The 26,184-nt window shown below is 37.4% G+C and overlaps 1 protein-coding gene across 2 annotated transcripts in view; it reads right to left on the reverse strand.

Annotated features, from left to right (window-relative positions):
* Positions 1-7,575: 7,575 nt before the first annotated feature.
* Positions 7,576-26,184, reverse strand: part of oxr1a (oxidation resistance 1a) — an 88,832-nt gene continuing 70,223 nt past the window's right edge. The window contains exons 9-15 of one of the 2 annotated variants that reach the window (XM_079837856.1): positions 22,576-22,741; positions 16,518-16,598; positions 15,190-15,315; positions 10,969-11,121; positions 10,718-10,813; positions 10,464-10,537; positions 7,576-7,891 (exon numbers count right to left, since the gene is read on the reverse strand). In XM_079837856.1, coding sequence (XP_079693982.1) covers positions 7,756-7,891; positions 10,464-10,537; positions 10,718-10,813; positions 10,969-11,121; positions 15,190-15,315; positions 16,518-16,598; positions 22,576-22,741 — 832 coding nt within the window. In that variant the 3' untranslated portion in view covers positions 7,576-7,755. The remainder of the gene's footprint in view (positions 7,892-10,463; positions 10,538-10,717; positions 10,814-10,968; positions 11,122-15,189; positions 15,316-16,517; positions 16,599-22,575; positions 22,742-26,184) is intronic. The other variant, XM_079837857.1, reaches the window with a different exon arrangement.

Raw genomic sequence — 26,184 nt, forward strand, 5'->3', positions numbered from 1 at the left:
ATAAAGCCTTAAAGTTCTGCATAATTAAGGGCGTGGCCACTTGAGTGACAGGTGGATTCCCACTATGGTCGAGCAAGGCAGGCGTGGTTTCAGCAACCAGGCACCTCAGCTCCACCCACGTCCCACCCATAGACTGTAAAAAAATATGGACGTAGTGTCCGTGACGTCACCCATAGGATTCTGAAGAGCCGCTTTGAAGCGCAAAGTATGGACGAGATGGCCGTTGCCATCTTGTCAGCACGTCACTCCTGGATAACAGAAAATGGGCAAAGAGGCGGGACGTGGGCGGAGCTGAGGTGACGCGATTTTATGAAGGACTTTAAAGCTTTATATAATGTAAACAAATAAGTTATAAAAAAATTCACCCCCCTCACAGTTGTCATGAAGGGCAAAATTAGCTGTATAGACCAAAACCACAATTTGTACCAGGCTGTAAACATGTGTTTTTCTGCTGTAAAGTTGGCCATTTTAACATGGGGCTCAATGAGATTCTGCTCCCTTCTGGAGCCTGTCCCTAGCGGCCAGTCGATGAATTGCAGTTTAAGTCACTTCCGTATTGGCTTCAAGAGAAACTGCGGGAGGTTACCGCTTGGTCCCACCTTTGCCCATTTTTGCTTATCTGGGAGTGACGCGCAGCCAAAATGGCTACGGCTGGCTCCGCCCACTTTGGGCTTCAAAATGCTCTTCAGAAACCTACGGGTGACGTCACGGACACTACGTCCATTGTTTTATACAGTCTATGGTTACTCCCTAAAAAAGTAACTTATTCCGGTACTTAGTTACTTTTGCGTTAGTTTTTTTCTTCTTTTTCACACCGGAATGAGACTCACTCTCTTTCAGGTCTTTTCATGTTTTTTTTTTTATTATTATTGAGAAGTTTTTGCAAGTGTTTAACTCTGTGATGCATTCAACAACACACCCCATCTAATATACACCTTCACTTTCTTTTAAACCCATTTTTAGAATATAATTTTCTAAGCATGTAGAATATTTCCTTCCCCCTAGAGCTATGTATGACATACAAAAGCTCTCTCAACATTACAGCTTATATTTACTGCTGTACAGCTCTTTATATTGAAATTCACGGGAATTTGGCCCGAACCCAGAGTATCCCCCCCCATGATGAAGATAGTCTAGAACTAGACTGTATTTTATTATGGATTGTGTTGACGTCTAATGAGTTTATTAAATCAAAGTGAGGAGATGGGGTGGTGGAGGGATGCTAAAAATAAAAACGGACAACGAAAGAAGGTAAATATGCTGTATATATACACACACACCTCTTGTCGTTGATTAAATCGATTGGCTTGATATGCTCCACCTGTGTTTAATTAGGTTTAATGATCTGAGGGTGCTCCACTTGGGTTTGATTAGGTTACATTATCTGGCGTGCTCCATTGTTTAGATAGGTTTAATTATCTGGACGTGCTCCTCCCGAAATTAGTTACTAAAACTTCACGTAATGCGTTTTGTTGTTTTTGTACTTTTGGTCTAATCTGGCGCACACATAAGTGCACATCTAAGTGACTCTGTTATGGAGAAGAGAGAGAATTTTAATGCAGCTGTTTAAAAAAGACTACTTCAAAGAAAAAGTAATGCATTACTTGTTACATCAAAAAAGTAATCTGATTACGTAACTTGTAATACATGTAAAACTTCTGTTTTTCCCCCCCCCTTCAGATTCACTGTATCAGCTGAGGAAAGCCTGTTTCCATTATTTCAAACTTGGCGGAGAATGTATCAATGGACCGATCGGCCTTCTGTCTGTGTAAGTATTTACAAACAATCTGCCACTGAAAACACATCTTGACCACTAAACTGTGAACATCAGTGCGGTCCTCAAATCAGATCTCTTTCACTGGTTCTTGCAGATATCCGAGATCCATCAGAGGTATTGTCACATCACTAATCTGTTTTTGTTTCCTTAGATTGTCGCCGAGACCCTTGACTCTAATCGGTCACTTTTTTGCTGTGGCTTTGTACGCCATTTACTTCAGCTTCAAATCTGAATCCTGGCTCACAATTCCACGAGCGCTGGTCAAGAGTGGAGCCATCATGTACAGAGCCTGTGCCGTGATGTTTCCTCTCATTTACTCTGAGTTCCAGTACCTGGTTTACTAGGAAGGAACTGAAAAAGAAACTGATTTTTAATTTCTTCTGCCATTGAACGCGACACCTGCCACTGGTGCCTACATCCAGGTGCCTCATTTTCTTTGGGAAAAAGGGATTCCTGTCAGACAGAAGACTGCAAAAGGAACAAGTCTCAGATGAGGAAATTCTTTGGCTGTATTTACGTGGTGTCTGATATTAACAGCTATATTTTCACAATGACGTAGTGAAATTTGCCTTTAAATGAGGAAAAATCCTGTGCCTTATTTTAAAGTCAACATCGCTGAGTGCAAAATAATGATTAAACCACTAGGCTGCTTGACTTGTAAAACGGTGTAAATGTTTTAACTGTTTTCAAAATACTAAGGACAATCACATTTGTAGTTAAAGCCCTTATTTTTCAGTGCTTTTTTCAAAAGTTGTGTACATCTTGATTTTCGCATGGGCCTTCTATTATCATTTTTGCCTTTCTCTGTTTTTTAAAGTCAAAATGTAGTGCCGTCACAAAAATTGAATTTGCAATGAATATGGCAAAGTAAAATAATGTGTATGTTTTCTGAAAGAGGACAAGAGCTTTAATGTGAAGATTTAATTTGTTTCTGTTGTGAACTAATTCAACCATGAGTGTGGTAAATGACCGTGTCACGTGTTCATAATATTTCTGGCTCAGTGTATGTAGCCAATTGATCGTTCTTTCGTATCATTTGCCCTCTTTGTATATTGTTTTTTGTGTGTGTTATATGTGAAGTTAAATATAGTTTTACAGGCTTTGCATTTTTGCATAATTGGATGGAGGTTTGTGGTATAAACGACTATAGTATGATTTTGTGCTATAGCAACATTTTGTGCAATTCAGAATATGTCCACCAGGTGACGCTCTTGCACCAGCAGGATGAAAATAACGTCACTCTGACCCTGTAAACAAAATAAAAAGATGAAAAAACATACAGACTCTACAGCTACATAATATACATTATATATTCAGTGTTGTCAATGAACCCCAGGCAGCTGCATAAATGTTCATTCCACAGTATCACAGGCCCTGCTGTCGTAGTAGTTTGGACACCTACTCAACATCCCGAGTTTGTCATTAGTGTGAACGAAGCTGAATATATTGACTGAAACAGAAGCAGGCTATAGAAATAAACAAAGGAACATACAGGCCAGAACTCCCGCCTCGGCAGCTTCAAAACTCTCCTTTCCTACAAGCATTGACCCTCCCCTGTTGACACAGGTCTGTTTATCATTCCTTTATTGTACCTCATAATCAAAACGCTTATAATGTGCGCGTTCAAGTTTTTTTCGGTTCAAAAAGTGGCAATTCATCTCGCTATTGCCGTGTCAAAGAGGAAATAAAAACGATAATAACCGTGTTGTGAGAGTCACAAGGAATCATCATTATCATTGTTATTATAATTAGCACGTAAAAATATTCCTGGTCTTATGCATGCCTGTGTATTTTTATTTATTTATCAAAATAAACCAAAAATTCAATAACTTAAAGGTGCAGTGTGGAAGCACATAGAGAAGCTACGGTGGCCGACACAGGACAAAGATGTCATCATCCGAGACAGCAGAGAGTGACTAGCGCTCTGAGAAGTTTGTCCGTTTAGGGCCACTGTAGAAACATGGCCGCGCAAAATGGCGATTTCACTGTAAGGGGACCAAGGGGGTAATCCAGCCCCCGGAAAGTGTACCTTCCATAGGGGCAGCCATTTCTAACCAAGCCATCACCTGCTGTTAGCATCCCATTGACTCCCATTCATTTTGGCCTCACTTTGACAGCGAATATCTTTACATCTGAGGCGTTTAAAGACTCCATTTGTCCATTGTTTATTTCTAAACAAACGCAGCAATGTATTAAATGCTTCATTACCTTGTATCCTACACTATCGCCCCGTAGAAGCCGTTTTTGTAAAAAATAGGCTAATGATTGTGTCATAACCACGCGACTCCGTCGCGCTGTACAGAATAGAGCCGAGGAGAAGCCCACAGGCAATGTTTCACTGTCTATGAGGCAATCGGGGACGTGGAGGCATAAAGTCCAATAAAGTTAAGGGAGAAACATGGGGAGAAGACCATAGAGAGCCAAAAGCAACGGGACAAAATATTTCAACAACGTGATTCAGATTTCACTTTGCACAACTACTAGAAGACTTACAACTGTCAGACAGGTTGCTAACGTCACATCTACGTCGTCAAGCTCAGTCTGAGGCTGCGCAGTACGCTCAGCCATCAGGAAGTGAGTGCTTCTACATGACTTCAATTTTTCTCTGTGAAGTCTATGGGGTGGCTGTGTCCATTTCTTTTACTGTCTATGACAGAAATGGCTCATTCTAAGGTAATAAAAACATAACAGTACATTATGTAAGGACTTTATACTCCACTGAAAACATACTTATGTATATTATATTGCATTTCTGTCAATAGATCCTCATAAATACTACACACAGCACATTTAATGAAGCAATTAAAGTTTTTGGCTGACGTCCCAAATCACGTATACTTTTTCAGCCCCTCCCCTTAAACCACCCGTTAAATAGAGACTTTAGACGATCCACTCAATTATGGATGAAATTACACTAAGAAATACGACAGATTACAAAAGTAAAATAGTATTTCATGTTGACAGACAACCCTTCTGAACCAAATTGCCAGCGTGAACCATGAATTTTACCCTTCCATAAAAGTGCTGTGGTGGTACTACTGTAAAGATATGTTTTTGGATGGTAATATCATGGTGCTTTGTTATACACCACAGGCCTGTGATTTGATTATCATATTCATATAACATGGCACTTGCATGGAAATACCTTCCAAAATACCAATGTTGGGGGTAACGCATTACAAGTAATGTAATCAGATTATTTTTTTCCAAGTAATATCAAGCAAAATATTAATATAATATTAATATAATATTAAGCAAATATCAGGTGTAAATATCAGGGCTAACGCGAGTTACTTTGTTTTCCCATTTATTGACTGACAGCTCTCCTGTCCCCATGTTGATTATTGTAGATCGACTAAATGTGAGCAGGGATTTACTCGTCTCACTTGCACAAAAAAACATTCAGTATCCGAGTAAATAATTAAAATCAGTGAAATGCAAAATCAGAATACTACACAAACCTCCAATAATTAAATGTCCAATAAAACAAACATTTTAATGCATTTATTCTCACTTTATTGACCAATGTCTTGCTGCACACCTTAACGATTCTGTTAAAAAGTGAGCTAAAAAGACTTTAGATTTGTCGTTTTTATTGGGGAAGCAAGTTAGTTAAACTTTCTTCGGCCCTGTCCCAAATGGCACACTTCATGTGCACTTTCGGTCTTGTGGACTTACAATGGCCGCTGCTTGCGCTCCGTTAAGTCCACGAGACCGCAGGGTGTCCCATTTGTCATTTTAGGTCTCAGAAGGGTGGTCTTTGAGGTCGATAGCGCCCTCGATGCCTACTTTTGCCGAGCCTGCACTGGTGCGGGTTATGCAGTGGACTTCTTCCCGGCAGTCAAAACGGCATTCGTCGTGAAAGTGCGGACTCAGAGGAAGACCGTGAGGGTTTAGGGTGCCATTTGGGACAGGGCCTTCTACTGCATCCTGTTCTTCTTTAATTTAGAATGGCAGCACAGCTGAAAGTTTTATTTGAGCTGCGCCCTCCACTGTACACGCGTGATTTTGCATTTCCTCCAGCCTTATTATTTCAATTTTGGTGTGAAAGCAAGCCCAGTTTTCGGAAAACAAGCCCAGCCCAGGTGAGAAAAAGTAACGCAAGAGTAACATAACATAACATAACATTACATTACTTAAGGGAGTAATGCATTAATTTTCAAAGTAACTTTCCCCAACACTGCAAAATACTATGGTATTAGAATGAGTCAGCATAAAAAAAATTATATAATCATTTAATGGCTTATTCAGTGGCGAAGACATCAAAGAAAGACCAAAGAAAATAAAACCCATAAAAGACCTGATTCTGTCCCAGGTTACAACAATTTATTAGTATTCATTGTTCTTTATACATCACTGTAACATTATATTCCGGTGAAGTAGATGAAGGATTTGTTTGCACTTCTCGTCTGCGACTCTGAAAGGACGTGTGCGCTCCTCTCACTGTGTGCACAGTCAATCTGGACACCGAAAAGACCAGAGACTAAAAAACAAACCAACGCTGGGACAGGACACGTGAGAAGAAGAGCGTCCGTCAGATTCGACCCTGTGCTCGACCGCTGAGACGCCCGTCCGGGGCTTGTCCTCTCCACAGTAGCAGCAAGCTCTTTATAAACTATTCATTTACTCTATGTTCTAAAAGACAAACAAAAATATATACTGTACTGCTACTGCTAATGAGGCCTGAAGAACCTGGCTTGAAACTAGATTAATAAAGTGCGAGAAGCAACCCACCAATCCACACACTGTATATGAATTTATATTATATATATATATATATATATATATATATATATATATATATATATATATATATATATATATATATATATATATATATATATATATATATATATATATATATATATATATATAGGAACAAATCTACTATTTTAACATTAATTTACAGGGTAATATACATTATATTAGTAACAGCTGAGATATCAGCACAAAAAAAGATCACTGTCACACTTAACAGCAATATATATATATATATGAATTTATGTATATATATATAATCATATACATAAATATAGAATTGTCATTATATTCATGAAAAACAATTAAATCACGTCTCAGGCTTTTCAAATGATACCCAGAAAAGCAATTCATCCGTCAAGACGTAAAAGGTCTCTTGGAAAGAGAAACGGGGAAAACAAAAGTGCCCCGTCTGGATTATTTGAGGTCACAGGACAGGAATTTGCATATTCCACAAATCTATTGCGACACATTTCTGCCTACGAACAGTAAAAGTCGGCCCTTCCGAAGCGGAGGGGTCGGTGTTAGCCACACGCACACACGCACACGTAAAACCCACTGAACAGAACATTACGACTATGGGGTTTCCGATTATGTGCTTCGACATGGTGTGCTATGATAGTGAACGACTGAAAGACTACGAATTTCACGACACTTGAATATTTCGCCTCGAAAGTAACTACGGATGTGTTCTCGTCTTCTCGTGGACGCCACCGCGATCCAAAAATGCATATTCTTCCTCTGAGAGCAAGGGAATGTGTTTTCAGTTCTTTTTCCATAGTTGTTTTTTTCCCCCATCAATCCCCGTGTTGCAGTAGTGACATCCTATCGGCTAACATCATCTTTTGAACAGACTCCTGCCGCTTCAGCGCAGGTAAATTGGACTATGGCAGTTCTCGGGCAGCCCAAACCCGTGCCGCCACCATCATCATCATCATCGTCATCTCCTCTCGATGTTAAAGGTGCTCAAGGGGGGCCCTCGTTACATCCTCCCGTTCGTTATTGACGCTGCACACGGCTTGAACAAAACACACACATACTAAACAGCACAAAGAAGAGCTCTGTATTAAATGCAGGAGAAACATACGACAAGCGCGGTAACAGTAGCGTCCGTTACGGGCTTCCTGGGAGCCGCGTGGTGTGCAGTAAGGTTTGGGATCTGCCTGATGTCCAATTCCTCTCTCCAACTAACAACACATAAGGTACCTCCCTGTATGATGCTACTCAAACGACCAGATCTCAATATCCTGCACGACGAAATCCTCCTTCATGGAGAGCATGGGATTCCCGAAGGTTTTGCATGAATGACTCCTGCCGTGATAAAGATCCCCGTCCAACCAAAGCCCGAATTCACCACTGAAAGAGAAGAAAACGTTCTCAAATAAAACCTTCATCCTTTTTAACAATAAACAATGTCTGTGCCTTAATTGATGTATTTTACATTTATTAATACATTGTCAGCTAACTGTGTGCTTTGTATATGTACATCTCTGAAATACATAACTAGGGCTGAAACAATTAATCGAGTTACTCGATTAACTCGATTAAAAAAATTCCTTGAGGCAAAAACTCTGCCTCGAAGCCTCGTTAAATTCCGGAAACACACCATAGCGCGTGATTTTTGAATTTAGTTGGCGCGATGACGGAGTAAAGATGTCCATAAACGGCAGAGAATGTCTAAAGTTTGGGATCATTACATTCTTAAAAAAGAAGAGAACAAGGTGCAATGTGTCTACTGCAAAGTAGACCTGGCATTCCACAACAGTACGACTTCAATGATTCAGCATCTGAACCGAAAACATCCACTCCATGCTGTTTCACCAAGCGTCCCTGAAACGTAGCCTATACATTGATGTCCGCTGATTTTAATCCCATACTGTATTTGTAGCGATGTTGTGATGCGGTTTGACTAGATATGATGTTTAGCTTTGATGTTTTTAAGTAGTAAACATTCACGTTCCATTGCAAGAGAGTATAGCCTAAAAAAGAACCCCTTCACACACACACGCATGCACCCTCGTCTCTATAACACGCTCGCTCACACACACACACACACACACACACACACACACACACACACACACACACACACACACACACACGCACGCACCCACGTCTCTCTCACACGCCAGTCAGACCAATCGCGGCAATGCATCACATATGCTTAAACTTTTATGTAGCCACGCAACAATAATTTCAGCATGCATTCACTGTATACACCGGGACGTGATGTTGTGACGCGATTTTCCGAACGGATGCTTCACCTAAAATGCACCGCAATGCAAGTGATGCAAGCCAAATGCAGCGTTCTATTGAAAAAGAATGTATGTATTTCTGCCCTACCAAACTGCAACTGGTCTGACAGGGGCGTCACTCACGCACACACACACACACACACACACACACACACACAGGTTGCTAGGTTACCATAGCAAATAGGCTCACCCCAGAAATTATATTATTTGTTAGTAGCCTAATGGTAAATGCTGCAGGTGTAGAAATCTACATAAAACAGATATTTACTTTGATGTCAGGGCTAGATTACAGCATGAAACCTGTTGTGCATATTAATAAATTAAATTGCTTTTCCTCTTTTTCTCCCTCTCAACACACAATTTTTTTTAAAAATCCAATTAATCGACCGATTAAGTGCTAGATTAACCGATTACAAAAATAATCGACAGCTGCAGCCCTATACATAACTTGGACGCAGTCTCCTCTGATAACAAATCACTTTAAATTGTAATATAGACGCATGCATTTTCTATGAAGCTGTTTTGAAACAATATGTATTGTGAAAAGCGCTATACAAATAAATGTGAATTGAATTGAATCCTCATGTAAATGGACATTGGACGGAATCATTTTTAAAACTGTGTGAAACATACTTTATACAAGTACATGGACACAGATCTCTAGAAGTCATGGTTAACACAAATATATTAATCAACACAACTGTTTTTAACATTGATAATAATAATAAATGTTTCTTGAGCAGCCAATCAGCATATAAGAATGATTTCTGAAGGATCATGTGACTGAAGACTGGATTAATGATGCTGAAAATTTATCATAATTTACCCGGGGTTAACAATTAATCCTGGGTATTCATAAAATGACGTTTCACATTGTACATCCCTAATCCCTGGGTTGACGTTCTTATTTGCATATTTGCAGTGTCAGTGTCATTAATTGGATGAACGCAGCACGTGACCAGTTTAGATAAAAGCTCTAGCATTGCTTTGTATGTACTTTGTATTGCTGACAGTGTTACATCGAGTTTTTACTGAATCAACAATTCGGACTATAATGGTAAGAAATAAATGGTCTCTTCATTACAAATTGCTGCGTTTTCATCCTCTCCAACACTGAATTTGCTGTTTATATACAATGTGCAGTGTTTCCATGACTGTCAAAAGCATGCAAATACGTACGTGATTGGCTGTCTGTTTCTAAGTGTCTAGCTTTAACATTCTAATACTGCATCGTTTCACACTGTACAAGTTTGCCACTGCAAAAGTGATGCTAACCCTGATCCGGAGCAGTGTTTCATAACCCAGTGTTTCAGTGAAAAGTCCTTAAATGTGTGCATTAGCATAAACTGTCATCTATTTCGACCAGTTTTCTGTTTCAAATCAACTACTGTCAAGATAAATTGTCAACACTTCTACAGTTAGCTATCTGAAAAACAACACATCCACACAGGCATTTGAAGCAAACCAGCTTACCCTTTAGCACTGAGATTTGTAGTTAAAAAAAAAACTTGCATGATTAGTTTGTGCAACGAGACAATAAGCTTGCAATGTGCAGGCCAAACGTTCTTGTTTACATTTGCATACAAACATTTTTGGTCTTACACAAACATCTCTACTGAAAATTAGCATTCAAAAGATTATAACATTTATTAAAAGTGCCTTGAGTTACTGACCTTCCTCCACCAAAGGCTAAAGAGTCCATGTCTCCTTTAATGAAGAACAGATTATCACCAGTCCATTTGTACGCCTGCCAGTGAGAGAAACAGCGTTTCAGAACAAGACAATTGTTCAGTTTATTCAGTGTTTAAATCCTGCAATGAAGTCTTTAATTATGAAAATGCCAAATGACAACCACAATCAGAATTAATTTCAAACTGACAGATTATTCTGCCTCTAACGAAAATCAACGGATAAACTGAACACAAACCTCGAACTCTGGATAGAAGGTGAACAGGAAAGTCTCTCCTGTGCCATAGAAACCCTCGCTGACTTTGAAGGGTTCTGAGGCCAAAGCCCCAAATAACTACAAGAGCAAAGAGGCAAATCAGATTAGGAAACCACTGAACCAACACCTTTACTTTGCTCCTGGTCACATGACATACAAGAACTGATGGCTATGGCTCTGGTGTTATTTTAATATTGAGTCACACTTGTGAAAGATAAAGAGAAGATTCTGACCTGTCCGTCACTGTCTTTGATGATCATCAGCATGGGCGATTCCTGATCCTGCATCGTCCGGTACAACGTCTTAATGCTCATGCCATTTTTAGATGTGCTGAAGGCCAGATTCCAGTGGTAACCGATGGTTCTGGGTGGGAGATGTTTCGCCAGCTGCGTGAAAACAGGAAATAAGTTAGAGATACACATGGCAATGTGTGTATTAAACAATTTTAATACATGACGCCGTGGAGGAAACGAGGCCGACCAGGGTTAAAGTAAAACTATTTAAAACATTTTTGTTAATTAAAATAAAGCTAAAAAAAAAAAAGAAAAAAAAGAAGAAAAAAAAGAAAAGCTAAATGAAAAATGTGAAATGTATTTAATAGGTTTAAGTTGAAGCACTAAATTCACTAACTGGGAAGAAATAAAAACTAAAATAAAAATTAATTAAACTTAAATAATAACATAAAAAACACTAATAAAAATGAAATATTTACAAAAAATGGAATTAAACTTATTAATAAAACTTAAAATACAAAAAGAAAGCAAATTAAAAACATTTATATAAACTATAATAGTTTATAAATAATAATAAAATAATACTGGACACCAAGCTGTGAATCACCCCGCTTACACCTGTTCACTTGCCAGCATGGACAAGTTAAAGCTGTCATTGATATTTGCAGAATTTACGGAGCCCCTAAAGGGACATGGGGAAGGAAAAAAAATTGAAATATGAAAATATGAAAAATAAATGAATACGCAAAAACGTTTACGTTCTGCAGAGAAATTTTGCGAGCGAACGCCAAAGCATTGACTTATTTTTCCTCCCATCTCGTATTTTTTCCACCACCATGTCCCTTTTGAGGCTCTGTAAGAATTTGACTGAACGGATAATAATTTTAAATTTTTAGTTTAGTTTAATTTCTATCTTTGGGTTGCGAGATCTATAATTCAAAAGTGAAATAAAGTATCATGGCAAGATTATATTTATTTGAATAATTAGTGAGTTTGTTTACTTTGTTACCACCTTGTTGCTTTTCGGTAGCGAAGCTATTTTATTGATAAAAGTCAACGGGCAGCACTGACAACATGTTTTTGTGCTCCTGAATGTTCCTGTTATTTTTTTATTTTATATTTTCTGCTATAATCTGTAAACAAAAACAAAGTAATAAAAAGAAAAGAACAAAAAAGAACTTGATGTGTGTAGAATGAATAAAAGACGTGTGCAGGATCAGAGCAAAACCTGCGAAACATTAAGAGCTCAATTACAGTAGCACTGACCTTTTCACACCAGTAGACACAGAGCAGCTGAACACCATACATTATATACTATATATACTATATATATATATATATATATATATATATATATATATATATATATATATATATATATATATATATATATATATATATATATATATATATATATATATATATATATATATATATATATATATATATATATATATATATATATATATATATATACACACAGTGCTGTGTTTATGTCCAGCAGTCTATGTGTCCTCTGGCGGGTCCAGGTTTTCCCAGCGCTTGGAGAGCATTGAATTACACAAGTTTATTTGATTTACCAACAAAATGGGCCTACGTCTGTGAGAGGCCACCTCTGGTGATCCATTCATAGAGCGCTGATGCGTTTGAAAGTTGGGCACCCGCAGGGAGCAATGATTTAAACCTCATAACCGCACAAAACCTCTGAAGCTTCACATCAAAACACATTTCAAATGGCACAGTAAGATCAGATCAAAACGTCAGGCCGTGCGAATATTACAGCAATGTCCCTGACAACTACAACATTTATTAAACAACAGCCAAAAAGCATCAGAACAAAATCATGCTTTATTTCAGGAAGAGAGTCAAACTAAATATGATTGTTGCAGCGGCAACAATGGCCTATTGGCCTGTTTGTTTGTTCATTATTATTTAAAGTAGTAATTTATACTATTATAGTATTTAATAATATAATAAAATAGCTTTTATTTTATATTGTTGCTTTAATTTTAGTTGAAAATGTAGTAAATTTGTTATGTGCTAATGTCATTATTTTTTTTTTATTTTTTTTTTTATATTTCTATATAGCTTTCATTTATTTAAAGTTAAACTCATTTTATTTCAGTTAGTTGCCAAAGCAACATCTCATTCAATCGTATGGCTTCAGGGCACAAGTCCTATGTATGATTGGATCAAAATGAATAAATTAAGGTTCTGAATTCACTCAATTCGTTGTTGAATGATTCATTTAAAAAGACCCAATTCAAAAGAGTAATTTGTTCATGAATCAGACTACAGTGTATCATCACATAAATTCTGACTGCAAGCTTACAACTATAAGAAAAAACTATTTCTTATGCCGTTGTATTATACAGTGGGATTAATTTTAAATAAGATTTTAATAAAGTATTCTGTCCACATCTGTGGAAGAATACAGATCATTCTGTTCTAGTAATTGAAAAAATAAAAAGATGGTGAACCAGTTCTTGATTCCCAACCCTAGTCATTAGGGGTGTAACGGTACACAAAACTGATGGTTCGGTACGTACCTCGGTTTTGAAGTCCCGTTATCGGTATTCGGTACAGCAGTTTTACAAAATTGCTTTTTATTTATTTTTATTAAACAGTGGTTAACTGAAGAAAAAAAGTGTCTGTCCTTAAATGAATTAAATAATAACAAAAAGTTTATTGAAGATATTGCTGTAAACTATATAGGGAGCCCTAACTTGCACATTAATATTAAAGGTTAACAACAGAGCCCAAACTATTAGCCTAAATTCAGTTGCTATTTATTTTTAGGTATAATAATCAACAATCAAATAACATAGTACGCAAACATGTAAACTTCATATAAGGCAGTTTTTGCAATAACTTCTAAATCTAATTATAAAATAGTTTTTCTCCAATTCTTTGTTGAAATATATACATTTATACACAGGGTCTCATTTTCATGACAGGTTTATTTAAACATACATGAAATAAACAAGACATTACTAACAGGTTAAGTAGAATATAATGAATATATAGTGCATATATTTAGTGAAAGAGTTGATTTCTCTAGTGAATAAAATTCTCTGGACACTGAAAGAGTGATATGAATTGCCTGAGGTAAATGTGATGCTACGTGACATTGTTTAGAAACACTGATTGAGCGCCATTGAAACGCCATTGAAACACTGATTGAGCGATTACACCACATTTTATACGTGACAAAAAGTTGTAATCTATTGTCAACATACCTTCAGATGTTCATTCATGTTTATTCTTTAGGAAGAGATGATCGATCGCGTTCATCACGTGCGACCGCTTGAACAGATGCGCCTATGCAGTGATCAGTCACGCCACATTAAAGAGCGTCAAAACGGCATTTATCGTTTGAATTTCGTTATAAAATGGACTGAATACTTAATATGTTCCTGTGGGAACTAGGATTGAAGTGTGTTCCGCGCTTAAAACAAGCCGACTGTTAACTGTTAAAGATTGCATTTGGAAACTGTTCGGTACACGCGTGCACCGAACCGAAAGCCCTGTACCGAAACAGCTCGGTACGAATACGTGTACCGTTACACCCCTACTAGTCATATGGACTATTTTCATTCACCGTCAGAAAAAAGTGCAAAAAATATATATTTAGGGGTACTACAGCTTGTCACTGGGGCAATTATGTACCTCATCTACCACTAAAGTCCAATTCACACTGACCGACAGACAGTAACAGATACTTTGTCGGGTTTTGTCGGATAAGTGAGTCTTGTTGGAGCTTGTTTTCACCAACTGAACATGGTGAATCAGAATTTGTCTAAAAAAGTGACTGGTGAATGTGGTGAATGTTGGTGTTGGTCTCTGTCGGTGCAATGTGAAATGACCTTAAAGGGTATTTGTAGTTTTTCTTAAATGAAGAATCTTCTGCTAAATGTATTTTTTTCTATTACATGGAAGAAAGAAAATCATATAGGTTTTGAATGACATGAGGGTGAGTAATCGTTTTTGGCTCAAGACCCATCTCCTTCACTTAACCAATCGTTGTTATGCCCTTGGCCATAACATGACAAATGAATAAATCTGTCTGTTAACATGTCTGAGACCATCCTCCGGTCGAGGATCAATAACCGGTGAACAGCAGGGAGGGAAGCCTATTTTTGGACCAGTGGATCGATGAAAAACTGTAAAGCTTGGAGCAGTGGGCAGATTTCTTTCACTGCAGCGCCACTGTGCGCTTACCTTCTCAATCTGCTCAGCCTCCAGAAGGTCACTGGGTTCGTTCAGGTTGGGCTTGAACGTCTCCGGCTCCAGACTGGCGGTGAAGGACGTGCCATCTCTTGAGTTCACGTCCTCCTTTGTAGTGATCTAAAGACAGAAGACACCATTAGCAAACCATCTAGTGCTTTATGCCACATAAATCTGAGACTATAATAAGGCATGACTGTAGATTTTCCCTGAAATTAACCCATAAACTGATTTGGTATTCAAAACATATGTGGAAGTAAAGCTGCAGAGATTTAACATGCAAATTCAACCTGAGCAGGAGCTGAGTTGACTATCTACGGAGGAATTAACCTAAGGGGGCACACTAACCTGAGACAACAAAACTAATCTCACAGGAAATGTTTTTGCTTGGAAATATGGGATATTGTATTCATATAAAAGATTTGTTTTGCATTATTTCCCAAATGTCAGTGGTCCTCAACCAGTGGAAGCCTGTCAGTATAATAATTAAGCATATTGTTGTGCCTATGCAGCTCAAGGTAACATTGACAAACTTCATTATATGAGCATAAGTAGCTCAAAGAGTATGCATAGCACAAGCAATGCATAGGTCATGGGTTCGATTCCCAGAATACGCATGAACTGATAATATGTATATCTTAAATGCAATGTAAGAACATTTTTGTTCACTTTTATATGCAATTTTTGTACTGTGTTGGATCACCACTTGACGTTCAATATAAAATCTGGTTCCTGAAGCATAACCGGCTGAGAAGCACTGCTCTAAAGCCTGTTGTTACATCAGGACTAGTGGTGTTATTTTACAATATAGTGCCACAGACAGTTAACATTCCCTCTAGTGGCCTGAACACACTCAGGTTACACCGGCCATGCTTCAATTACATCAATTGTTAACAACAAATAGCCGAGCAGAAGTCAGTGCAGGTCTCGGCCTAAACACCCGCCAGAACCTCAGAACATTCTGAACCTGGAAATACAATCCAATTTCCCTAGCACAGCTTCCAGACAATTCCTCATTTCATTCAGTTTGTGTTTTCTTAGGGAAAACAACTGCTTGGAATTTCCTAAAGAGTTCTAAAGGAGACTTCCACTAACAGTATTTTTATATTTGTACAGTATTGCATATTCTAATTTGTGCATCTAGGAATTGCAAATCACTTAAATGTACTTTGGTATAGAAAAAAAAAAAAATTCATGAAATTTATGGAATTTTCTGCACAAACATTTTTTGGTCTCAGGCTCAAACTTGCCATCCACACCAAGACAAGTACAATCTACAAATCCTAGAACTACATCTGCAGGGTTCTACTGATTTTGTGCACCTGGAGGCGTTTGCATAGGGAGCGCAGATCTTCACTGTTTAATGCATCGATCCGGCAGTGGTACTCAGTCCATGACACAACCTGCTCCAGAGACAGGGGGACACAACCACACGGCTGAGCAGGACGACAGAATGAGGCCAAAATATGGACAATAATGTGCAGTTTGGAACTCTTTTAATACAAGGTGTTAACTACTAAATTTTGAAAACTGCGGTCAGAAATGATCATCTGTACGGTATATGGAAGAGATGAGTGTAAGATTGAAAGTCTAGAATATCAGGTCTATACATCAAACTACAGTACAAATGTGAGCAGACAACACAGTGTTTTGCATGAGTGTGTGAACTGTTTTGCATGAAGCTCTGCAGACAGATATGAAAATCATATTCATAACAGCTAACATAAGCCATAACAGAGCCACAAAGAAATAACAAACACCCAATGTCCCCACTGCAACTAAATATTGTCATTATGTACTCACCCTCATTCTTAAAATCATCCAAATGTTGCATACTTGATCGCAAAAGCCCTAAAATGACACAGCTTGGCCTATAGAGCATACCACTTGAAAGCAAGAATACCACATTATGCTGACCTTGAAATTTTATTTTACTGCATGCAATCTTCAGTAAAAATCATTCCTGACATGTCACACATATTTTAATAGCTTGTTGGTTGCCCCACCTATTAAGTATGTGACACATTTAATGACACATTCAACACTCAACTACTAAGTACTAACACATGAAAGGATAGTTCACCAGAAGGTTCAACTGCTCAGGTCATACCGAACCTGAATGCTTTTTTCAGTGGAAAGGTTAATTTCTGAGGAATACCCAAGCCAATACTCTATTCAGTATTATGAAAGCGAATGGGGACTGGGGCTGTCAAGCTCCAAAATGATAAAAAAGGCAATAAAAGTATGATAAAAGTAGTCCATATATTAAATAGAAAACAATACAAGTCTTCTGAAGCCATACTTTTAAGAAATAAACAAGAGTTGTTAACTGGAACATGAAATTATTGAGTTGAAATAGATCACAAATCAGACTGATCCATTTTTTTGTTTGTTTTGTGAAATGGAACAAGCGATACACTGAAAAGATCCGACTCACAAGAATGATTCACCAGTGGTTCCCAAACTATTTAGGAGCGGTGTATCCCCTGGGGAATTTAACACCCTCTCTTCCGTTAACTTAATTATTAATATAATAAACAATTATTATAATAATTTCAATCAAATAAAACCATCAACAAAAGCCATCTTTGCACTGCAGTGGCACAGCTGCTAGATCTAGATGTATTTACACACAGTTGAATCCGGCTCAGAGGTGGATTGAATGCAATTACAATGACATAAATAATGTTATGAGATAATGTTTTAAATAAAAATAAAAAAGTTCAATAGAGAAATATGAAATGATGGTAAAAACGAAGTGATGCTTTCAAATATTAAATGAAAAGCACCAGTAGCTGGCGGCATGTCACTCTCTTAATGAGTAAGTTATCAAGTCATTCATTTATTCAATAACGATGCATATGGCTGTATTTATGAATGGGTCATTGAATCATTGAAAAATTTCATATAAAATCAATGTCACATTTGCAATTGTGTGGACATTCTGGAAAAATGCATTCCTGCTTGTATAATAAGGTATATTAACATTAAAAACAAGAACTCACACAGGGTATGTTTTTATATCGAAAAGAGTTTGAGTCTTAAATTGATCTCCATGTACTCTGTGTCTATATTTGTTCATCAAGCTAGTAAGTGCTAAAACCCCACTACAAAGGTACATTGTCGAGAATGGCAGTAATATAGCACAATTTGCTAAGGCAGCATACTTCTATCATATTCACGCTGCTTGTCAAAATAGTTTCGACTGCAAAAGATGAGGTAATGTGAGTAAATGTCATGTTTTCATACTAGAGGCGGCATTTAGCCTGTTTTACTGTGGGATATAATTAAATGAATGTTCCTGTCTGTTCCTCACAAAAATGTATTGCATGACTTTTGTTGTCACAATGTGCTTAAAGGGTTAGTCCACCCAAAAATGAAAACCATCCTATAATTTACTCCCCCTCAAGCCCTTCTAGGTGTAGTAGTTCTTCCGCCGGAACTCAACTTGCGTACAGCCGAAACCAGAAGCCAGTGATTATGGTTTATAAAAGTTATAAATACGGATATTTTTCGAACAAAAAAATGCATCGCTTAGCTTCAGAAGGCCTTTAGTAACCACCTGGAGCCGCATGGATTGCTTTTATGATGTATGGATGTGCTTTTTTGGCTTTTTTGCCACATTATAAAGCTTGGAGGAACCAGAATATTTTTTAAATATAACTACTATTGTGTGTTTGGCTGAAAGAAGAAAGTCTTATACACCTATAATGGCTTGAGGGCGAGTAAATTATGGGATAATTTTCATTTTAATAAACCGCTAGAGCTTGTTTATTAAAAACCGAGACGTAGATTGATGACGCCTTGATTGCGCTGAGCTTTTAATATGCCACGGTTGCGCTTCCGCTTCTTTCGTTCATGCGTATGTGGGGTAACGCAGCGCTGTTTTATCATATTTCATACATTTGAGTTTGTTGAAAGTTATGTTATAATGCTACTCTGTGCGTTCACTCAGCGGCTACTATGAGACACTTGTTGCACACTGCAGTAAGCTAGATCGATATTAGGCATGATAAAACATGGTAGTCGCTGTAAATCCAGAAAACGAGATTTAAACAATAAGACTAAACATGTTGAGTTATATAACAGTGATTTGTTGTCTGTCGATGAACATATCCAAACTCACCTGTAATAAAACACATAATATATTAAAGCATCTCTGGTGTTTCCATGGTTTCTACAAAATAAAACAAAACGGAAATCGAGGTCATAATTTGATAGACGACGCATGGACACATGCCCTTGTCCTGGTTAAAATGGCTTATTCCTTTGTATTTAAACATTCTTGGGAATAATGGGACACATTTGGGATAATGTAAATACAAGTCAACAAAATATATAACATTGTTTTAGCAGTTGTTGGATATTTTAATTTAAAAAATCTTATTGTGCCTTAAAGCTTTTTTGAAGGTTAAAAAGTCCAGCCCCCTATTCACATTCCTTTTATAGAAAAGAGCAACGAGGACGTTCCCTTTAAATTCCTTTGTCGTGTTTCACGGAAGAAGACATACTGGTTTGGAATCTGGAATGTCATGACGGAGAGTAAATTGAGTTTTTTTTGTTGTGAACTATCCCTTTAAAGTCCTGTAACACGCTGACTTGCAGTGTAAGTAGACAGTAAAAGCGAAATGACCAAGCCAGCAGTCATTCTACTCCAAGACGGTAAATAAAAGTTTTAGCCGATAAGTTGCCACTTTACAACCCTCAATAATGCACAAGGAGGAAGGTAAACTATAGCATTCATAAAAAATGCATCTCGTCTCAGGTGAGACATCCACTGATTTCCACACACAAGCTCCAGCATCACAGATGAAACAGCAGTAAAATCAGCAGAATGCCACATCTCACTTTCATACTGTTTTACTTTAAAAGCAGCAACACAAACCCATGAAGACAGCCCGCGTCAATCAACTCAGCCAGACATTATACGCTAATTATTCAACAGACCGCTCACACATTACGCTTCAGTAAACGCATTCACACAACATACTTGTATATATTACATACATAAGTGTACTTAGGAGTCAGAGGTTTTCCTTCCTTCACCCGCTTAGAGAACATGATATCACTATCTGTCACATTCATTCTTCCTTCGGCCGACCGACAACATGCCATATTCAGACATAAACACGACGACAAGATAATGACAGACACCTCTGGGAGCCAATGGCATCGCACGAAACGGAACAATTCGGTCTCTGATTGGCTCTGGTAAAATACGTTCCGCCTCGTGTACGGAAGATAGTGCTTTTAAAGGGACGATCGCACCTAAACGCGACCTCTAAATATACAGTATATATATATATTTATCATTAATGCTTGCGAATGAGTAAAATGCTTAATTATATAACACGGAGGGATCCAAACGGACACTATGAACAACATTTAGGCTGTCGATGAGGACTCGTTCAAAGTTAAATACACGCGTTCTTTATCTGGACTAAACATGCCTGTATTTAGTCCCCTTATCGTTAAACCAATAAACTGCTTTTTGAGCAGAATAACTGCAACACTCTGGCCATGTTTCAAATGTCACTTACCATGAACACTAAATAACCTAGTGAGTTGCTTACTTAGGCTGCATTTCTGAGCATGATGCCCACAACAACGGGCTGTTCACTATGTTTTGAGAAACAACAAAGTAGCAAAACGAAGGCAATATAATACCAGATATCTCAACTCATTATTTAGTTATTATAGCGAGTAAGTAAATGGATTAAGTACATGCTTTAACCCAAATCTTAACCGGAATTGTTACATTTTACATTTTCTTTCATAAATGCTTAAGAAACGTGCACATGTGCCAATGACTATAATACAGTAAAATATTTACACTGAGAAATAATATTTCATTTAACACAAGAAGTCAGAGTATTACAACCGTCCCCAGCAAATTTAACACTTAAAAATTATACTAATCGACTCGCTGTTTATCAAATAAAATCACATCTCAAAGTAATAATATAATTGCTTTCTTGAACACTTTTACCTTTAAATGATGCTAATTATTTTAGCTGTCAGGAATAATGTTTAAAGCAAATGTGTAAGTGCTTGTACTTTTTTTTGAATGAATAAATAGAATAAAATTGTGGCTAGTAATCAAAATGTTTGTCATTTTCAAGCATTATATTGTATTACGTATAATACTATCAGCATAACAAATTAAGTGAAAAGCTGAAAAGTATGCCTCTCTTTTTGCTTAAATGACAACAGCACTTGAGCAGACATAGATTCCACAAGTACTAGCAAAACCTGATGATCCATGTTATCCCAGATTGGTCTCAGTGCATCCTGTTAAAGAAGCCTTCCAGTAGATATTTTAAGGAAACTATGTACATTATATATTTGAATGCCCCCAACTTGCTAACGTTTAACTGCCGAACAATGTTTAAACTTACAGGCATCACAATTTTAGACTGCAGAGGAAAGTTTCTCACAAAGTAAAACAATTGCACTTAAGAGGTCATTTGGCTGAGCACTAGGTTGTTAAATGTTACATTTGACCCCTTGATTATCCTGGGGACACAATATGTCCATGACTCACGCCACCCCTGTGGCCATGATCAGAGAAAGTTAATTTTACTTATTCATATCAAAAGATCATGTGGCTTTGCAAAGATCCTCCAGTTCTAGAATAACAAATCAGTCTATTTTGTTCCCTACATCATTAATTTAAAGTCAAATTTAAATGCTGCCATGGTCGTAGTATCGGTTTCTCAGTGCCACAGATTAGTTTCAATACGGCAACTGGAACACAATAACATGCAGGGAAATATCAGGCGGTAACGTTTCCTATTATTCAATCAGTAAAACATCCAAACTGAGCTTTATAAAGGACCACCACACCACGCATAATACATAGGTTAACAACACTTGCACCTGTAGGCATGATTTGCTTGTATCGTATTCATAGTCAGGCTAAACCATGCCTTTTAAAAACGACTGAGGGATTCATGCATGCATAAACTGCATACATGTGCCTCTTTCTTAAAACAACAACAACAACAACAACCAAAAAAAACAATTGCACACTCATGCAAAACACTAGCTGCAAGCTCACAGTGAACAATGCATCTTGGTTTCACAAGAAACTTATTGACCAAGTGCAAAACAACCCAATTTGAGAAACATTCAGCAATATTGAATACAAAAAAAGTATGACTGGTGCATGAAGGTGTATTAAGTGTGGGGAACACAATAAAGACACTTCCAGACACCTGGAACATAGAAACAGACAATAAAGGCACAAAGACAGGTGCAAATGCAATAAAGAGAAAATATCTGAATCAAATACAGTGCATATCAACACAGAGAATACAGACACAGGCATAAATCACAGATATAATATTAATACAAACATTGAAGCTGGACGGACCATACCTCCCACTCCTTAGTTGAACTTTCTACAGTTTGCTGCTCCTCGTTTGCCTCTGACTCCTCATTTTTTTTTACCACGATAAAGCCAGGATCACGGCTGATGATTCCTAGCCCATCCCCGAAAACATCAGGGCTCCACTGGATGAAGAAAACGTACAGGTGGTCTGACCTAGAGAAACAATGGCAAATACATTGTTAAAAATGACTATTAATTGTATAGGAGTCAGACAGAATCTGATGAAGTTTTTCAATATATACTGTCTTTAAACAAACTTGCGTTACCAAGGCAACGAATGACGCATTTGAATTATATTCCAAAGAGCGGCCGTTATCAGCCCCACAGTGGAAAAAGAAACTGTAACCGTACCGACTGGCCCGGATCGGCACGGAATGGAAGGCTTATGCAATGAGAACCGTTCGGCCCGACGGTGGAAAATCGGCTCAAGTAATGTTGTCAAAAGTACCAACTTCGATACCAAGTCGTACTGAAATGTTAAAAATGTGACGATCACAGCATTTCCCTCTAGCATTTTGAGTGCTGTTGAATGGATTCTTAAACCCCTCTGACTGGCAATCATGTTCACACGCTCAACATATATGAAAGCAGGCGTCTTTCAGCAGATCCCTAATATAGTATATCCGCCGATATATGCCTGCTTTCAAACCCTCCCATGTGTATCTGTGCAAGCGCTCGATGAAGAGCGTCAAAGACGTCTATTTACAACATGTTTTTGAAATGTTGATCATTGTAGCCAATCAGAGACGTATATATGTTGAGCTCGTGAACACAATGGCCAATCAGAAGTGTTCATGAATCCGTTCAACAGCGCTTGAAATGCTAGAGAGCGCTGGTATCATCAAATGTTCTAAATTTCAGTAATGGCTTTGAAGTCGATACTTTTGACAACACTACGACCAAGTATGGATGCAATCAGCTGTGATTCAACAACAGCAACATGCAACAACATACCTTGGTTCTGTGGAAAACAGCAGAAATCAATGTTACTCATGAATCGAGCGGAAACAAAGCAACCTCTGCATCTGTTTTCAGGCCTTCCCTCTCTTTAGCGTCTCTTCAGTAGTGGAAAGCTATTCCAATATTAACAAGGGTCCTATTGCCTGGTCATAACCCTTCTTCTTCCAATTATATTCCTCTGACCTTTTCCTCTGTGGTAATATCTCAATTTTCTACTAGTGATGGGTCGGTCATGAACAATTTGTTCATTTTGAATGAATCTTTAATGTGACTCAGGAATGACGAGTTTTCTCAGAGAGTGATTTGTTCATTTTGTGTGGACCGCGCATGCGCAAAATCCTATGGGTTCTTTACAGGAAACAGAAATGATTAATTCACCTCTCGAGCCTTTGGGTTTGAGTCGTTGGTTCATCACGTGACAGCTTCATAGTCTAAGGCAGGGGTTTTCAAACCCATTGAATGTGGTAATAAAGAGTTGGTTAATGTTGGTTAAACTTTATCCGTATGATGGGGGAAACACTTTGATAAAGATACTTGTATACAGTGGATTTTAATCTTCAGAAAATGTCATAGCATATAATACAAAGAAAATCCAATATTATTGACTTGTCTATTACTGCTTTTGGATCAGCTCAGCTGTAATTTATATTTCTCTAATGATACATATGTATATATGATTTATGGCCTGTGTGTTAATTTAATTACTGAATAAAAAATAGTTAACCATTAAGTATAGAAAATAGAAATGTAGCGTTATGTTTTTAGGATTCATGCATCATTTTGAGTCACTATGTTTATTAGTCCATGATAACGACTCGAACCCGAAGACTCGAGAGGTGAATTAATCATTTCTGTTAATCATATTTTGGCCTTGGCTACATTAGTTTTTTCTTATTTGAAATGTGATCAACGTTTGCGTAAGTTGATGTTGTGGGGAATTTAGCTATTAAAATGTAACATTTTAATCATATTCTGCTGAAAGGAATGAAATGACTTTGAAAAGATGAAAAGATTAGTTTATTTTCCTGAATGAGATTTAGCTATTAAAATGTAACATTTTAATCATATTCTGCTGAAAGGAATGAAATGACTTTGAAAAGATGAAAAGATTAGTTTATTTTCCTGAATGAGATTCAAAGATCTGAGTCAGTAAAATTATCTGAACTCCCCATCACTATTTTCTACACTCTTTCTACAAATGTCCCTCTAGCTCACTCTCTCTCCTCCCCATCATGCGTTCCCATTGCTGATTGGCTACAAGAGTGTTGTGGTGCTCGGTCTGATCCACTTTGTTTTTGTCCTATTTACACAGACAGGACTATGTACAAACACTATATTTTTTTCAGCACACACACAGAACAGATATCTAAGAAATATTAACAAAATATTTTTTTCAGGTGCTGATTTAAATGTTCAACAGTGTTACTCAGAACTGTTCCTTTAATCTGCCTTCTTACTAGTAGGATACAGAATAATTCAAATATTGAAATGTGTTTGACTTTGATTTAATAAGGAGTTTCTGGATAAAAATATGTTTTACAAGATATTCTGTATATGGGTAGAAAATAAATGTACTGTGAATATAAATTTATTGCATTAATAATGGTACCATTCAAAAGTTTGGGGTCAGTAAGTCTCTTATGCTTAACCATTTAACCAATGTAAAATATTACAATTTAAAGTAACTTCTCTATTTGAATATATTTTAATAATGTATTTTCTGACAATGTGATTTATTCCTGTGATGCAAAGATGAATTTTCAGCATCATTACTCCAGTCTTCAGTGGCACATGATCCTTCAGAAATCACTCTAATATGATGATTTACTGCTCAAAAACATTTCTTGAATGAATAGAAAGTTTTAAAGAACATAATTTATTTGAAATAGAAATCTTTTGTAACACCTTTACTGGCACTTCTGATCAGTGATTTTTTTTTCCATCAATTTGCTGAATAAAATTATTGCATTCTTACATGAAAGAAAAAATCTTACTGACCCATAACTTTTGAATGGTAGTGTATGTTTGCTTTTGTTGTTTTTTTTAAATAGGCAAAGCCGCGGAAAACTCAGTGTGACTTGCATCAGGATGCGACAGGCGGCTGACAAGCAGCGTGAGCTTCAAAGCTTCGTCTCTCTGCCCTGCTCTCACACTATTGTCATGATACTTTACACTGATCATCCGGGTCGCCACCCAACTAGGTCATGTAGCCGGGCACGGCCATGTCTCAGTGACAACAACAGACAGCAGTTTGGCCACAGAGCTTTGCAGTGCTCCAGGAGAACAGACTCTGTTCAGTACTATACCACACAACAAGTCTGGAGTTATTTCTCTAACATGCAGACTGTCAACGCTAATCTATTCTGACTCTCCATTCTGATTTAGCCCAGGAAGTGTTTCCTAAAAAATATCTGTGACTCATCTCATAAAGTGATAACAGACAGAATAAGTTCCAGTGGGATGAAGAACACGAAGCGCTTGTGTTGAATCAGAGGGTAGATGACACGAGACAAAGACAGTACTGTTTCAGTACTAGAAAGCTAATCACATAAAAAGACATAATTTCTCAATTCTTGAAAAATGACTTCAATTGAATTATGCGGTGTAATTTCATAGAGAAACATAAACACTTTACA

The sequence above is a fragment of the Gobio gobio genome (assembly GCF_949357685.1).
Source record: "Gobio gobio genome assembly, chromosome: 15".
In the NCBI taxonomy this organism is placed as follows: Eukaryota; Metazoa; Chordata; class Actinopteri; order Cypriniformes; family Gobionidae; genus Gobio; species Gobio gobio.